Source organism: Terrapene carolina, unplaced genomic scaffold (genome assembly GCF_002925995.2).
Source record: "Terrapene carolina triunguis isolate 2854851 unplaced genomic scaffold, T_m_triunguis-2.0 Scaffold85, whole genome shotgun sequence".
NCBI classification, from domain to species: domain Eukaryota; kingdom Metazoa; phylum Chordata; order Testudines; family Emydidae; genus Terrapene; species Terrapene triunguis.
In genome coordinates, this window is record NW_020664436.1 from 10146368 (window position 1) to 10164516 (window position 18149).

Here is an 18149-nt window from a genome sequence, read left to right on the forward strand (position 1 = left end):
TTAGAGTCTTTTCCTTTTCATATTCCTTGTGAGATTCCATAGCTTCTGTTTCATGCTCTTTCCCCCTTCTTCTTGGCCTGCTGTTGTGGTATCTTCAGGGACGGTTTTGCCTCTCAATTGCTTTGAGCTGGACTTGAACTTTAATGGGATTTCTCTGTCTTTAAAAATCTTCATCTTTCTTTGAACAGGCAGAGAGCAGAAAAACCTCCTCAATCTGGACAGAGGCTCTGCTTCAGGCAAACAAGCTGTCTCAATATTTGTTATGGTGTCTATAGCTGCAATGCAAACTGAGGCTATAGGGTCATATTTGAGATCATCAAGAGCTGAAACCAAGAAGAAATGCAAGTCAAGGCACACAGTATTAATGAGATGACATTTCATTAGGCGCCATTATCTTATGCCATTTTCCTGGGCCCCCTGCCATATCCCAACATCAGAAGCAGAGAATATATATTATTTCTAATCTGCCCTGTATGCCAGGATGAGAATTTAGCCTTCCTCACCCCCCGTCACCACCTTCAGGCCAAAGCATTCAGTCATCACATTAGATGCCATAGATTGAGAACCATTGAGTTCAATTTGTGAAGTCCTCATTTCTCCTCTGTAAATGGGAAATTTGGAACCTCTTCAGCAAACACAGAACACACTCACACCTGGGAACTCTCCTTCTATCAGAAGAGGGGTTAGGAATTGTAAAGGGATGTAACTAGAAATAATGGGATGACATTAAGCACAAAAGATGTAGCCCAAATAGTGAAGTCTTTCAAACTGTAGTATAGTCTCAAAGGAAAAAGGGCTGGATGCCTTATGACTTGACTGATGTTTACCACATGACTACACAAAGCACTGTAGGGAACATTCCTGAAATAGCACTTTTTTCCCCATTTCTAATTTATTTTATAAACCTCATGTGAATCTATTTTAAATAGGAATAAAGACTGCAGTGCTGAGGATTGGGACTGGTCTATAGAGTCTTTCATTTTCAAATCATTGGTTCGAATTCAGCCTGGATCTATAATTTGTAAATGACTTTTCTATTGGATAGCTATGTGAAATGAGTTAAGAATACAAAAGGCATCGTAGTGCAATAGACTAATGGTCCATCTAGCCTAGTATCCTATCATGGCAGTGGCTGGTACTTGATGCTTCAGAGGAAAGCAAATAAAAACTCAATATGCCCCTAAGCTAAGTATGTAATACCATATCATAAGGGAAATAATATTATGGGCCTAATTTTGATCTCAGTGACACTGGTTTTACATCAGTGTGACACTACTGGGCTAGATCGTTGGCCCCTCTTTGCCAGCCCACTGGGGCAAAGGGGCCATAGAGCTGTTTTAATTGGTCTCCCGAGCACTTCCCCAGTGGAAGGGGTATTCCCAAGAGAGGCAGAGCCAGTAGTGGCACGGTGCTATCCTCACCCCTTAGCAATGGGGCTGACCAAGGGAAATGGCACATGACAGGAGGGCCATTGCCCAGGGGAGCTGGATGCAATTTAGAACAGCCCTGAGACTATACAAGAGCAGCCCAAGGATTAGGGAGCAGCAGAGGTGATATAAACCACCCCCTGCCCTGCCTCCAGGCCTGTGCCAAGTGCAACTCAGCCAGATGGCCAAATTTTGCTCATTGACTTTAATAGAGGTTCTCCTATTTTATACCTGTCAGTAGGAGCAGAATTAGGTACCTTATATTGATATAATGGGCTTTCATCCTGAAGGATCCCTAAGCACTTTATAAACTTAAAAATTCAAATACAAACTATACACAAGGATTCCTTCAAGTGCACAACCCGCTGCACACATTTCAGGACACAAAGTGAAGAAAACCTTTATTCTACTGCAGCTCCAGGAGGGATTTAGATATGCAGAATGTAGTTGCTCCCACTGAAATTTGGCCAGGACACTAAAGTTCAAATAATCTTACTAAGGGCATCTTCAATAACCAGAAAAGATTGAGATCTCAGGTTTGGGTAGTGCCTGCAGCAGCACACGGCTCCCTAGAAACATGGTCTGGCATCAGTTTAGAACTCATTCAGAAGGAAGAATGCTGCTCACTGAATTACAATTACTACCTCACACACTGGACCTACACTGTTGCTTGGAGATTTCCCATCCAAATGTGCAACCAGCCCAACACGACATTGCTTGGCTTTGATGAAAGCGAAGGAGATAATAAACCAAGGTAAAACATCAAAATATGGTCAATTGTACACTGCAGAGCCAAGAAAATAAATTAGCTTTCCACCACCTCAAGATAAATAAAGTTATCTTTATTAGGAAGTGCTAAAAAGCTACTGTCCAATTTATCCCAGCACTTATGAGTCTTCACTGAGCTGTTCATAATGACATCTAGGTCTCCTTCCTGAGGGGTTACGACCAATTCATAGCCTCTCAATGTGCCCACTTTTAACTACACTGAATTTTCTCCCCCATTATGTTGCCCAATTTTCTAGCCTTATAAAATTCCTCTTCATTCTTCCAAGTCTTGATTAATCTAAATGACTGAGTCATCAGCAAATTTCACCACCTCACTAGTCATTCCATCTTCCAGGATATTGAAAACAAGTCCTATTACTGATCCTTGAGAGACTGCAACATGCTTTTTGTGTTGCTTTCTGTCTTTTAACAAGTTATTAATATGCCAAAAATTTACTTCTCGCTCTCTGGTTACTAAGTTTCCTTAACAGTCTTTTATGAGGGACTTTATCAAAAGCCTTTTGAAAAGCTAAACATATTTATTTCCTCGTTTATCTGCTACTTTCTCAACTCTTTCAAACAATTCTTTCATCTTAGAAAGGCAGCATTTACCATGACAGAAACTATGCTACCATTACTGATCCTGGATTATCCGGACATCACTCCTCTAAGTGCTTTATAAATGTAACCATTTTCTGATCTATTTTTTCCAGGCACTGAAGTAAGTTGTCAATAAATTCTTAATTTCCCTTAGCACCATTTAAAAAAATTGGTACAAGGTTGGCAATCCTTCAGTCCTCCAGGGAAGAAATTCTTTCTAATGACATATTACATATTTTTGTTGAACTCTTGCGTAAGACCCATCCATTTCTGGTGATTTATTGCAAAAAAATATAGGAATTATTTCTAATAAAAATATTGCCATCTCAGTCCAGTAACTTATTGGACAGATTTCAAACACAAGTATACAGCAAACTGCACCCTTCTAGACAGCAGCAGCAAAGATGTCACAAAAAAAGTATGGCCCCTGGAGCCCAAAGTCCAGTCTCAACCCTCGAGGATGTCCCTCCTGTCCCAGTCCAGGTTGAAGCATGTTGGTGAGGCAATGGGGTGGACGGGGGGTAACATGCATGGTCACTACTCATGCTGTACCTATTCTGCAGATTAATAGGAAGATTTCAACTCTCTAGGGTGATCAATGTCAGTTTGGCATTTTTCAACACTAAATTAATTGAAAAATACATTAAATCCCACAAATTAGTTAAAGGAGCATAAGAATTTAAACCTGTCTAACCAACCCTCCCTCTCACCAGCTTTTTCACAGAAGGGAAAGAGGCAGAAGAAAAGATCAAGAAGTCTGACTTGCATCACATGCTGCTGCAGGGTCTCCTGGACAGGAAGGAGATTGAGGCCTCAGAGAGCAAACAAAAAGCAAGGCCTTTAGATTATATAGATGCCAGGGACTCTGCCAGAGAAGTTGGCCTGCTCTGTGGTACTTCCCTGCTTCTTTATCTTCCCTATTAATACGGCTTTTGCAAAAGCTATGGCTTCCCTCCTTGCACAAAGCTTCCTTCTGGGAGAGGATAGGGGAAGAGTTAATGCTGCATGGATATGTCATATAAAGATGCCATGGAGAGTAGCTGCTTCTCCTGGCTCCCTCCCAACCCCAGCACGTTCCTTCCTGATCAATGGAGCACACCACCACAGAGCAGCAACGCAATGACTGCCACAGGCTTGCGCAAAAGACAGAAGCATGCTGCTTAGCAACTCCTCCAGTTCTGTGCTTACTGCCTCTACATTTTGCCATTGGAAATGCAGAGGCACTTCAGACCCAAAGGCAGGGAATTGGAAGGTAAGGAGTGAAATTCTGTTGCCATTGACTTCAGTGGGGGCAAGATTTCACCCAACACTCTGATGATTATGCCCATGTTGCACACATTAAGATATACATTTAACTCACAATTGAAATACATATAGCAATGGGAGGATCCAGGATCAACTTTTTTTTTTTTAAATGTCCATAATTTTGTTATCCCTGATTTCACACCAGTTTTACAGGAAATCCCGTTTTCAAAGAGAGATGTCCAATTTCCCACCTGCAAATCGCCCCACCAAGAAACCCTGTCCATGCTGGCCCCATTGTAAGGGAAACCATGCAGTTCCCTCAGTCCTCTAATGTAAACAAGTAGAGGATAGTCCTTCTAAGACTATAAGCTCTTCAGTGCAAGGACTGGACTTTATTTTGTGTTTATACAGAATTTAGCCCTTCATCCTTATAAGAACTTTTGGTTGTTATTGTAATACAAATAATAAACAGTGATACTTTTTTAGTTTCCATTAAAATCTTAGCACATGCCCACTGAGCATGCTCTGATGCTATTTTTCACTTTTTACTTTAATTATTTCCCCCAAAACTTAATTATTTCCCCCCAAACTTACTTTAACTCATCATGCAAAACTAGCTGTGCAAAGATTTAAAATTTAGCTGTTATTCATTATTGATGGATAAACACTTAACTTTCTTTTCATTCAAAAGTAGCAAAAGGGATTTTCCTCAGCATTTTCAGAAATTCACCTATGGGTTGAGACTAAACATGGAAAGTCTTCTTGAGATTTTTTTCAGAAGGTTATGAGCTGAGCTGAGAAAATGCTAAAAGAATATTCACAACCATCTGTTCATTAAAAAAATGATTGATTTGGGACCCTTTTTATTTTCGGTAAACCAGGGATGATCTTTTTTCTCACAAAGCAAAAGACTCACAAATATTTGTGAAAATAAGCAACCATAGGAAGGTCCACACCACAGGTGTTTGCATGAACAACTGGAAACCTTTGATTTTCCACTCCTGTTTACAGAAGTTTCATTCTTCCATTCAGGAAGAAGAAACAGCATGTGATTTGTGTGAGCAACCACTTACCTCAAAAATAGCAAATAATGAATAGTAAATAAATAAATAAAACAGGCAGAGCAGATCAATGACAACTCATAGGCTGAATGAGGTTTGTATGAACAGTACTGTTTGCATTTTTGGAATAATGAACAAAATCTGTAGAAAATTGAAGTCTGCTCACAAATAATTTGCAAGCAAACTAAAGGGCAACATTTACTGAATAAATTATTCATTACAAATATTGTAGTTTGCCCTCCTGTAGTAATAAATGAGAAGAGGTGTAACAAGTATCTATAATGGCACTCTCTCTGTTTATAGCCTTAATTATTATTTTAAAATGTAATCGGTACTGTCTCCATTTCTATAAACTCCTCCTGAATTACTGCCCAGAGGACAGGTGGGTGGGGGGAGGCAGAGGCCATCTGATAACATAAATGAAGGCGCATTATAGATTGCAAAAGAACCTGGATCACAAGCAATTCCTTACCATTGAGCAGTAGCATCACATCATCTCTGTCGACTTGAATTAAGTTCAAATTCTTTACTGTGAACTCTGGATATGCAATACAAACAAAAATCAGGTACTTTACCTAACTTCTAAAGTTTCACTCCTCCCAAATGAAGGAGGTAGGAAGATGCTCTCTTGGGAAATCTGACAAATCCTCCAAGTCCCAAGTTTTCTAAGAAGTTCCCAAGAGACCAAATTCTAAAGGAGACTAGAGGCCAGGCCCTCAGAGAGTGTAAAATGATTTCAGTGGAGCTGCACCCATTTACAACATCTGAGGATCTGATCTCTACAGAAATTCCCATGGGACCAGCTGAAGAACAGCAAAGGTAGGGCAATTCCTCTAGAACAGCAGTTCTCAATGCATGGCCCAATTAGCACACAGCTGCGGCCCAGCTGTGTGCTAAAAAAAAAAATTCCAAATTTGCCACTCTGGTCTGGCAAGGAGCAGGGCTGGCTGAGGAGAAGACAGCCTCTCGCAGCCTACACCAGCGCTCCTGCCAGCAGGGGACTGGTAAGTGCCGCAGTGGGGTAGGGGGTGGGAGAGTGGGTCTGTAGGTAGGGGGTTTTTTTGCGGGGGGGGGGGGCCTCTGGGAACTAGGGGTTTGCCCCAGGTTTTAGGTGGGACTCCGCTCCTGACCCCCTTCTCGGGTCCTGGCTGCCGGCCCCTCCAGGCGCTCTGATCCTGGCCGGTGCTGGGGGTTCCAGCTGCTGCCTGGCTCCCCGCTGCGGCATGGGGTCCAGCTCCGGCTCCCTGCTGCTACCTGGCCTGCGGCACAGGGTCCAGGTCCCCGCTGCTGCCCAGCCCCCCATGGCAGGATTTGGGGTCCAGCTGCCTGGCCTGCACCCAGGGCTCCACTCCTGGCCCCGCTCTGGGTGGAGGAAGTGGGCATAGGGGACTGTGGGCGGTTTTAGGGTAGGGGCGTTGTGGTTCTCAACTTGCAGCCCACAATGATAAACGGGTTGAGAACCACTGTTCTAGAAGGAAGAAAATAGAGAGATTCTCTGGGGTAACAGGAGAGAGGGAGTCTCCTAGATGCAGAGGACTAGGTGGTTAGGACATCAATTGCCCCATTTGTTGTACAAACCCCTGGGGTCTGATTCAGGTCAGTAACTTAGGAGCCAAGGATGCAGTTCTCACAGCTAGAGGTAACAGAGCAGAATGATGAAAAAAATGGGTTTGAGCCATTGTGTTTACCTATAAACCTGGCTGCTGCCTCTCGTAAAAGGGGCTGAGGGTTCTTTAGGTAGGCTATGCTCTTAAGTAAGAAGTCCCCCACCATTCTCCTGCATTTCCTCACCTAGAAAACAAGAAGAGATACACCATAGTAAAGACTCTCCTTCCCACTTGGGCCAGTCATGTGGGAGAGCACGGAGCTCACCACTGTCCCTGGGTCAAAGGACACCTTCACACAGCTTGGATTCAAGTGCAGAGAGGATCCATTAACCACCTATGATTGAGGGACTATTTTAATGATGCTTTCAAGGCTCTGACATCCTGACCTTGATAGTATGAAATCTGGTACTGACCAGTAGGCACTGAGGCTAGGAATGTCCCTACAGTAAAAGAAGCATTTAGAGTCAAAGAGACATCCTTTTAAAACTAGAAGTCAAATGTTAGTGAGGTAAATAGAAAGGAGCATAAGCTCTGGCAAGAGTTAAAGTATGATTGGGCAGGCCAAAAAAGAATTTGAAGAGCAATTAGCAAAGACACAAAAACTAACAGATAATTTTTTAAAAGTACATCAGAAGCAGAAAGTCTGCCAAACAATCAGTGGGGCCACTGGACAATAGAAGTACTAAAGGAGCAGTCAAGGAAGACAAATCAGTTGCGGAGAAGCTAAATAAATTCTTTGCATCAGTCTTCACTGCAGAGCATGAGGGGGAGATTCTCACACCTGAGACATTCTTTTTAGATGACAAACCTGAGGAACAGTCTCAGATTGAGGTGTCAGTAGAGGTGGTTTTAGAACAAATTGATAAATTAAACAGTAATAAGTCACCAGGATCAGATGGCATTCACGCAAGAGTTCTGAAGGAACTCAAATATAAAATTGCAGAACTACTAACTGTGGTATGTAATCTAATCACTGAAATCAGCCTCTGTACCAGATGACTGGATGATAGCTAATGTGTTGACAATTTTTGAAAAAGGCTCCAGCAGCAATCCTGGCAATTACATGCAGTAAGGCTAACTTCAGTACCAGGCAAACTGGTTGAAACTATAGCAAAGAACAGAATTATCAGACACATAGATAAACACAGAATGTTGCGGAAGAGTCAACATAGCTTTTGTAAAGGGAAATCATGTCTTACCGCTCTATTAGAATTTTTTGAGGGTGTCAACAAGCATGTGGACAAGAATGATCCAGTGGATATAGTGTACATCAGTCGTTCTCAAACTTTTGTACTGGTGACCCCTTTCACATATCAAACCTCTGAGTGCGACCCCCCTTATAAATGAAAAATACTTTTAAATATATTTAACACCATTATAAATGCTGGAGGCAAAGTGGGGTGGAGGCTGACAGCTCGCAACCCCCTGAGGGGTCCTGACCCCCAGTTTGAGAACCCCTGGTGTACATGGACTTTCAGAAAGCCTTTGACAAGGTCCCACACCAAGGGCCCTTACATTAAGTAGGCAGTCATGGAATAAGAGGGAAGGTCCTCTCATGAAACAGTAACTGGTTAAAAGATAAGAAAGAAACAGTAGGAATAAATGGTCAGTTTTCAGAATAGAGAGAGGTAAATAGCAGGGACCTCAAGGATCTGTACCGGGACCTGTGCTGTTCAACATATTCATAAATGATCGGGAAAAGGAGGTAAACAGTAAGGTGGCAAAGTTTGCAAACAATACAAATTACTCAAGATAGTTGAGTCGAAAGCTGGCTGAAGAATTACACAATCAGCTTTCGACTTAACTTTGACTTGTGAAGAGTTACAAAGGGTGTCTCACAAAACTGGATGGCTGGGCAATAAAATGGCAGATGAAATTCAATGTTGATAAATGCAAAGTAATGCACGTTGGAAAACATAATTCTCCCAACTATACATACAAATGATGGGGTCTAAATTAGATTTTTACCACTCAAGAAACAGTTCTTGGAGACAGTGTGGATAGTTTTCTGAAAACACCTATTCAATATGTAGTGGCAGTCAAAAAAAGCTAACAGAATGTTAGGAACCATTAGTAAAGGGTCGATAGATAGTAAGACAGAAAATATGATAATGCCACTATATAAATCCATGGCATGCCCACACCTTGAACACTGTGTGCAATTCTGGTCACTTCGTCTCAAAAAATGATATCTTACAATTGGAAAAGGTACAGAGAAGGGCAACAAAAATGATTAGGGGCATGGAATAGCTTCCATATGAGGAAAGATTTAAAAGACTGGGACTGTTTAGTTTAGAAAAGAGATGACTAAGGGTGGTTATATGATGGAGGTCTATAAAATCATGAATGATGTGGAGAAAGTGAATAAGGAAGTGTTATTTACCCCTTCATGTAACACAAGAATCAGGGGTCACCCAATGAAATTAATAGGCACTAGGTTTAAAACAAACATAAGGAAGTACTTCTTCATACAGCACATAGTCAACCTGTGGAACTCGTTGCCAGGGGATGTTGTGAAGGCCAAAAGTATAACTGGGTTCAAAGAAGAATTAGATACATTCATGGAGGATGGAGGCCCACCAATGGCTATTAGCCAAGATGGTAAGGGAGGCAACCCCCATGCTCTGGCTGTCCCTAAATCTCCAACTGTTGGGACTGGACTACAAGGGATGGATCACTTGATGATTGCCCTGTTCTGTTTATTCCCTCTGAAGCATCTGGCACAACCACTGTTGGAATACAGGATACCGGGATAAATGGACCATTGGTCTAACCTAACCTAGTATGGCCATTCTTATGTGACAGGTTTTGTTGGTATTTTTATAAAATGCTACTGTCAATAATTAATTATTCAACAAGCTGAGCTTTTTCCTTCATAGGAAACTGCTCTTGCTGCTGTGTGGAATGAAGAAGCCTCCATGTAGCAGCATTAGTTGTGTAGAAAGGAAATAAAATGGGAACATGGGGTGGGGCATCTGTGGTGATGAAAGACAGATTCTAGTGTCTTCTTAGTGAGCTTAATACACCGAAGAGGACACATTATATTGCCTCTTATGCTTCTCCAAACTCAGAATTAGGGGAAGCACTAGCTTGCATCTCCTGTTCCCAACCCCATTGAAAACCCAGAGTTCACTTACCAGAAATTTGCACATCTCTTGCAAGACCTGAAGATGGTCACTCAGTGTCATTTGTCTGAACAAGTTCCTGGGCTGGTTCCATCCCATTACCTGTGCACACTCTGCCAAGGTGTCTCCACATGCCTGCAAGATAAAGAAAGACATGGAGGAGTTCCTGAGATTACAAGAATTGAAAGCTGATGATTGGTGAGAAAATACAACTAGAATGAAGAATAAGGTCAAAGACTCCTGGGACATGGGAAGTGAAGGGAGAGGTCAGGTGTCTCTTGCCTCTCGTCACAGGGTAAGATTAAGGATGGTTGAGGATAAGATTCTCTACTGGAACATGGATGTAGAGAGGAACTTCCACATGGCTGGAGATCCTGAAAATTCAGGTTCCTTAGCTCTGACTCACCTTTAGTATCTCATGATTATTCCCCTGCATGACGAGCATCAGAGGCACCAGAGCATGGTAGATTTCATTATGGATGACAGGTCCAGGTTTATATTTGTTCACACATTTCAGCATTTTGCCAAAGGCAATGATGGCAGAAATGCGCACTTTTTCTCTCTCCTGTGAATGACAAAAGAGAGATGGGGAAACCTCTCAGGGTGAAAGACTCCTGCAATCAACTACTGCAATTATCTCCACATAACATAAGCGACATCATCAACACTGCCAATTAGCACAATCTTTAGATGTATAGAGAGACAAGGTGCAAAGCAGCATAATCTACATGTCAGTCAGCACTACCACAGCATATGAATTGTCTTAATGTGGTGGATTCGGTCCAATGGCTGTTTGGTGATTTGATTGAGTTTCCTGAGGTCCTTATCACTGCTGGCAGTCTATGAGAAAGCACCAAGGAATGAACAGACCATGCAGACTGGACTCCCCTCACAGTCCTTCCAAGTCAGGACTGAGGCACATCAGCAGGGCAGCATGGAGCTGCTTGCAGGGCCGTTGTTTGTGCTACCCCTTTTCTGTGGATAGAGGACATCAGTATCCCGTGTTGTCACCCAGATACTTATCACTAGCACTAGAATTCACATGCAAACTCTCAATCTCTTTGACTGCAATTATAAAATGGCTGAAATGAAACACAGAAGTACAGACTGTAAAAGGGACAGAGTAGGGACAAAAGCAACTAGATTCCCCAGCACAGTGCTCCACCCTTGGCAATCCACTGCTTGCTTCCTAGTGAATTTTTCAATGTACAGGTCTGTGGGGCAGTGCTGGGGACCTTGTCCTGACCAAGATGCAGTCAAGAAGGGAACAAATTATGCATTTTAAATGAGTGCCGCTCTCTGGCCAGGCTGCAGTAGTTTACCTAAAATAGTCCATCCTAGTGAGACACGAAGTTGTGTCTAAAGAAGGCGTGCTAAGCAGTGAGGGGGTAGGGACAGGTGAAGAGGAGGGGATGGTGATCTTTGATTCCCTTCTCACTTTCGTCTTCTCTCCTATCTGGGGGAGGGCAGTGAAAAAACCATGATTCCTCAGACTGAACCTGGGGAGGAACTCCCACCAATATGGCTCCATGGTCCTCAAGATCTGAGAGGGTGCCAGTAGCTGAATCCTCTTTCTCCCCCTTTCTGCCCAACCCGCGCCTTGCACATGCCAGGTCCATGTAGAAAACAGTGAGTGAACTATGGCTGAGGAATGCAGTTTGACTGACTGGCAAGAGCTAGATGCAGAGAGGAGTGGGTAGAATGTGTATGTGTGTAGGAGGGGAGGTAAGAAAATTAAAGAAGGGGAAGGAAAGAGAAGGGAATAGATTAAAAGAGAAGAATGGAGAGATTAGCGACAAGAAGAAAGAAAGGAAAGAGTATGTACAACGAGGGAAGATGAGGAAAGAAAGGTAAGGGATGAGGAAGGCATGAAAGGAAAAAGATTAAAAAAGAATATGGGTGAAGGAGGGAGAGAACACCAAAATACTAAAAGGAAGGGGGAATCGGAGGATGGAGGAAAAGAAGGGATTATTAACCATTATCGAAAAATTAACTTGCAAAAAGATACACCAAAATATACATAAAGAAAGAAAAAATTGCTGTGAATGAATGGAAAATGAAAAGAGAGGAACAAAAGCAAGCAAGACCAATTAGTAACAAGATCTTTTATTCAGTCCACAACACTCTGTCTAACTGAAGTTCTGCTAGATCAGTGAGGTGATGGTAGAATTCTGTGGCCTGCTCAATACATATTACCTGGGTTGCTGGGCTCTATTTATGGCCCTGCAAACAGATATAACTAGGGGTAATGGGATGAAAGGACAATGTAGGCTGGTCCAACTGGAAACATATCCTATCACTGAGGGCCTTTTGGACTGTAGAGGTTTCCCAAGGGAAATGGTGGAAATCTGTTTGCTTTAATTATTTAAAATTAGACTAGAGAAAGCCCTGAAGGAACAAAGCTCCATTTGCTCCCTCAGATACAGAAATGACTTAATAGGCCTTTTCTATGCCGTGTCTGTAGGATTCTCAGCATTACTGCACTGTCTGCTGTGCCTTGCTTGTTGATTATTTGTATTCTAAAGAATTTCTGACTCTTCATCAATCATGCTTTGTGAAAGTGCTCATCATATGACTTGAAAGGCATGAACAGCACAGGCCCATATACTCAAAGCAAACTAAACAAGCAAACAAGTATTGGAGGCTCTTTGGCTTCAGTCACTCCATTCACTGTATTCTCTGTAACTACTACACTCCTTTGTATAATATTGTGCACACATGCAGAGTCATTCATGGTATTGCCTTACATCAGTAATTAGCTGCCAAAGAGGCCGGACGATATGGCAGAATGCAACCTTGACCTCTTCCCCTTCCATGTAGTAAATGATATTTCTTAGGGCTTTCACAGCCTGCTCTGCAATCCTCTCCTCTTTCTCTTTTAGGAACTCCCGGAGGACTGGAAGGTGGTTTCTGAGATGTGTCGCCTGCAAAGAAGCAGCAGCCTATTAAAAGCTACGAGAACTGGTAGAATAGGATTAGTCAAACTAAAAATGCAATTAATTTAGTCTTTGGGGGGGATTAATTAGTAATTTGTAAACTATTTCTCATTTTGGAAGATGCATTTGTTACATTTACAAGTATTCCCTGGATTGTCTGAACAAATAATTTTCAGACTACGAGTGGCTTATCCACAGTTTGCCAGCTGTCTGCTCCAGTTATCCATAACTCTGGATTTGTGATTGGTCACAAAGTACTGTTTCTGCTCCCTGATTGATGACTGAAGCTATTTAACAGGAGAACAACAAAAGGTGACTGTCCAGTCTTGAAAAACAAACTTCCATTACAAGTTTGTGACACTTTAAGAATTTATGAATATTTCCATACTGGTAGTCATCGTAATATTCACAAATTACCAATTGTCTGACACTATGAATGCCAGTTAATCAGGGTAGAGTGGTTTATTCACTAAAAAATTAATAAACATGGCTTTTCATTATGCTATCAACTCTAAAAATTACCAGTGACAGAACAATTTACTATACAATGTCTTATCCTAGGTTTATTATATCCCTTATCTAATGTGTGTTTTACAACAAAAGGATAATTTTTTCCTTGTTCCAGGACTGCATTGTCACCTACTGGAGCTCATCTAATTGTTACCCCCTAAACCATGATCAAGCCCAGTAATTTTATTTCTTCTTGGTTTGGTTTTACTCTGTTTCAGTGACACCAACACAAGTGCCTTAGTTCTCACATAATTGCTCTGCATTCGGTTCTGCGTCACCATCATTTCTAGTGTATTTTTCTGGGGTTTGTTTAATAATTGAATAATATATCTCTCACCTTCCCTGGGTGAAGAGCTAAATTACTAATTCCTCTGAGTCCCAGCAGCCTCATGATGGGATTTGGCTCTTGGATCCATTTTTTCAGGGGGGCCAAGACGTCGAGTTCCAGACTCTGGGCCACAGAACGGTGCCAGAGAAGCTACAAGCAACACAAAATGAGATGCAGCCAATTAACAACAGACTTTCCAGTTCTATTCTCTGGGTGGATATCATCTTTTTCCTGAGAAATAAATTGTGCTGTGTCGAGAAAGCTCACACCTCACCCAGAGGTTTAAGCCAGCCATTTTGAGCTCTGGGATAAACAGCTGTTCTCAAGATCAGAGTAATGTTTAGATTTGAAAGGAAATCTCCCTTACTGAAATGGTGGTAGTGATGGTTTTCACTGAGTTAGATTAGGGGTCATTTAATAGAGATGACCCCCAAGAACTGAAAAGTGAAAACCACAGATAAAATGCGCCATTTAATATGGTCCAAGAGAACTAGAACCATCTCCTAGGTGATCTGTCTCCATCCCAATAAGACTTGCTGTTGAAATCTTCTACTGCATATGCCCCATTCACTTTTGGAATAGGTCTGGAGCAAGATACTCTCTAGAACTCCAGCTCTGCAAATAGCTAAAGAAACTTACCTGAGCATAGAAGGCCCTGGACATAATTTTATCATGCTCATTCTCACTGTTGAGCAGCGGGATCAGCTTGTTAAAAATCCTGTGCAGATGAAGAGGCTTGAAATGCTTCACCATGGCACTGCAACAGGACACAAACATACCTGTGTGTTATCAGGTGAAAAATGAATTGTGTAGCAAGTTCCTGGAACAAAGACCCCAACTGGTTCCAGGTTGATGAATGAGTGGCTTTTGTCTCTTACCTTGTGATCTCCATTATTCCACAATAGTATTCACTGGGGCTGGAGAGCAGGTCCCACCCTCTGTGTTCCTCCACATAGTCTAACACCTCGAAGTAACCAGCGCCTGAGAGCAGGGTCTTCACAGCCTCCAGAGCACAGCTAGATTCAAAACAATTCCAGTGTTACTGAGTGACGTCAGTGCCACTCCTAGTAGCTACGTAAGTCTATAGAAACCCCAAGACACCGATACTGTATTATAACATAACATAACCTGAATCCTCAGCACCCTGTGTAATATTAACAAGAGAGTGGAGAGACTAGAAGTGGGCAAGGGGAGCTGAGTGATTATTTAATCTAAGTGTGAATATTGAAGTAATGGGAGAAGGACTGTGGGAGCCATTTCTTCTCATTTCTGCTCAGATATTGCCCTTAGTTTCTGTCTGCATGATACAGAGACTATCCATTTTGTCCATTCTTTGTAAGTAAGAGAGCCCTGCTGACTGCATGGAAATGTAACACACAGTGAGATAAACCACACACACTCATCAAAACAGAAATACTATAGGAGTTACAACCAGACTAATAAGAACCTTGACTTTTCAGTAATTACCTGGAAGGATCGAATGCCTTGGGCCTGTGCCCCTGGCCACACTCTTTCCTATAGACCACCATGTTCTCTAATGGGTTCTGCTCAATGACTCGCTGGACATGACTAAGCACTGCCAACAAGAGGCGGGGGTAAAGTTCCTGCACTGCATCTCTGCAGTCAGGGACAGAGAGCATCTCGCACAGTGCACACGTTACCTGAAGAGGATAAAAGAAGATTCTGTTACTCTTCTTTCTTAGGCCTGGTCTACACTGGGGGGGGGGGGGGGAATCGATCTAAGATACGCAACTTCAGCTACGTGAATAATTTAGCTGAAGTCGACGTATTTAGATCTACTCCCCGTGGTGTCTTCACTGCAGTGAGTCGACTGCTGCCGCTCCCCCGATGACTCCGCCTGTGCCTCTCACACCAGTGGAGTACTGGAGTCGACGGGAGAGCGCTCAGGGGTCGATTTATCGTGTCTAGACTAGACGCGATAAATCAACCCCCACTGGATCAATCGCTGCCCGCCGATCCGGTGGGTAGTATAGACATACCCTTAGAAAGAAATGCAAAGGGTATTAAATTGACTCCCCAAGATGCTCAGACACAAGGCTCATCTCAAGGCTTTAAGGAAAGGGAGGGCCAGTATAAATCTGTGATCAAATGAGGAATTTTCCAGGCCCTGATGGGACGGCAGAGTGTCCCCCTTATATACTACTAAAAAAGAAAGCATCCCTAAAGGCTTTGCTTTTCCAGTTATACCTTTTGCTGTCCAAAAAACAGCCTATGAAATGCTAGGGTACTCACAGCAACAGGCTGGAGGGAGGTCTCATCATCAGAGATACTGCTATTGACTTTTTGGACTGGTTTCTCCTCCAGGATTGTTATCAGCAACTGAAGAACATTGAGGGTGGTTTCTCTTCTGGTGCCCAGGAACCTCCATAGCTCAGTTGTGTTGCTACGAATTTAGAGGCCCAATAAAATAATACTTTGTACTTCTATAACAACTTCCATTCAAAGATCTCAGAGGGCTGTAGTGAAACGAGCCTCACAACACCTATGTGCAGTACTGTAAGTAAGTATAATTATCTGCATTTTACAGATGAAGAAACCGAGTCTCAGCGCTGTAAAGTGATTTGCTCATGGTCAAACAATGAGACACTGACAGCTGGGTAAAGAACCCGGGGGTCTCATGCTTAGCTCTGTGCTCAGACCACTAGATACGATGCATCCCTCATGAATGGATCTTCTACATGGATCAGACCTATACTGCTATAACTCGTCTCCCTATCCAAATATATTGGTGATGTCTTGAGTGGAATCATGCCCTGGGTCAGAGAGCAGAGAAGTAAGAAACAATGTGTTCTGGGAAAGGAAAAAAGAAGGAAGAAGGGATTCCCCACCAATCATATGGACATGACACTGGTTCCATTTGCCACAGCTGTGTGTTATTACACCAGAAAAGTAGGCTGTCTCACGGTTTCCAGTAAAGCCAGCCATGTCGTTTCCATACAGTCAGCTATCACACAGTATAGATTATAACACATCAAATAATTAATCACAACTAGAGCAGGTCAAAAACTTTTTAAAAATGGACTGAATTTGTTATTAAAATTTCAACTTTTGCCAAATAGAAGATGAATTTTTTTGTGAAAATTATATCCTATTTTTCAACTAGCTCTAATCACAACCCAGTGCAATGAGGAGAGTAACATGAAATCTGAGTGTGTAAAATGCTGAGACAAAGAGAAAGAAGGAACATACATTTGGAGAGCCAAGGCAGGAAGAGCACTGGCAAGCTTTCTACCTGTCCCATGGGAGATTGTGGTCCAACAGGATCGGCACCACTTTCTTGGTGTTGTTTCCAGCCAAGAAGCACACTGCCCTCAACATTTCCTGCCTCGTGATGGGTTCATGGATGAGGCTGAGGCGCTTGTAAATGCCAGTCAGAGTGTCGTCTACCTGCAAGAAAAACACAGTTAAAGGTTTTTTCCTATACTTGGGTGTATGTGTTTGTATGTTTGGAATGGGGGATCTTGTTCTATTTCCCCCTCCTGGTGAGTTTAAATCTCAGTGCCACAGTGATGATCACTCAGCAGTAGGATGAGTTCCCCTCTCCAGAGAAGACACCTTCCTAAAGAACAAAACAAGTCAATTTCTGGAGTGCAGGGGACTCCCAGAGAAACACCAGATAGGTAAATATATTCCCAGACAAAATCCTTTTTTGGGCAGGCAGAGTTACAGTTGGAATTTTTCTACCTACCCACCCACCCACACTTATGTCTTTTATACAAATAATTTTATATATATACACATACACACACACACACATATATATGTATGTGTATATACAGATACATATATACACACACACACACACACACACACACATATACATATATGTGTGTATATACAGACACATATACACATACACACATATACATACACACACGCGCGCGCGCACACACACACACACACACACACACACACACACACACACCCTCCCCAAAATAGCAAACATATTTCTGTTACATGGCTTATTTCAGATTAAGACAAAACAACAATCAGTGGCGGAAATCTAAAGTCTTGTTGGGAGAGAGGACAATATGACTCCTCTATAACATTTTGTATCTTGAACTAACTCTCATTCCATAGGAAGCTGCACCTCCCCACAGCCTACGGACATCCCCATTACAATTAAAGCTGCAAGAATTGGAATAAAGAATGATAATATTTCCTTTCACTTACACACACATATGCCATAGACCATAAGAATCTCATTAGAAGGTTGTGGTTCATGAAAAAAAATCTTTTGAAAGTCATGGAATTGAACAAGTTAAGGATTCACAAATCACCTTAACTATAACCCTACATTTCCATTTAATGTATATAGTATAACTACTGCAAACCCTGTTTAGAACCCCTTTTCACAAGTGAATGACAATGAAAGTGCCTCTCTTCTCTCCTCTATGGCAGTGGTTCTCAAACTAGGACTGCCGCTTGTTCAGAGAAAGCCCCTGGCGAGCCGGGCCGGTTTGTTTACCTGCCGCGTCCGCAGGTTCAGCAGATCATGGCTCCCACTGGCCGCGGTTCGCC

General features: G+C 42.4%; 1 protein-coding gene across 1 annotated transcript in view; it reads right to left on the reverse strand.

Moving 5' to 3' along the window:
• LOC112113448 (maestro heat-like repeat-containing protein family member 7) overlaps nt 1–18149 on the reverse strand; it is a 39382-nt gene continuing 21233 nt past the window's right edge. Inside the window, exons 10-21 of the mRNA XM_029911025.1 lie at nt 16861–17015; nt 15861–16011; nt 15075–15268; nt 14486–14623; nt 14247–14364; nt 13617–13757; nt 12581–12757; nt 10240–10398; nt 9846–9968; nt 6790–6892; nt 5574–5639; nt 1–323 (exon numbers count right to left, since the gene is read on the reverse strand). Of these exons, the coding sequence (XP_029766885.1) occupies nt 1–323; nt 5574–5639; nt 6790–6892; nt 9846–9968; nt 10240–10398; nt 12581–12757; nt 13617–13757; nt 14247–14364; nt 14486–14623; nt 15075–15268; nt 15861–16011; nt 16861–17015 (1848 nt within the window). The remainder of the gene's footprint in view (nt 324–5573; nt 5640–6789; nt 6893–9845; nt 9969–10239; nt 10399–12580; nt 12758–13616; nt 13758–14246; nt 14365–14485; nt 14624–15074; nt 15269–15860; nt 16012–16860; nt 17016–18149) is intronic.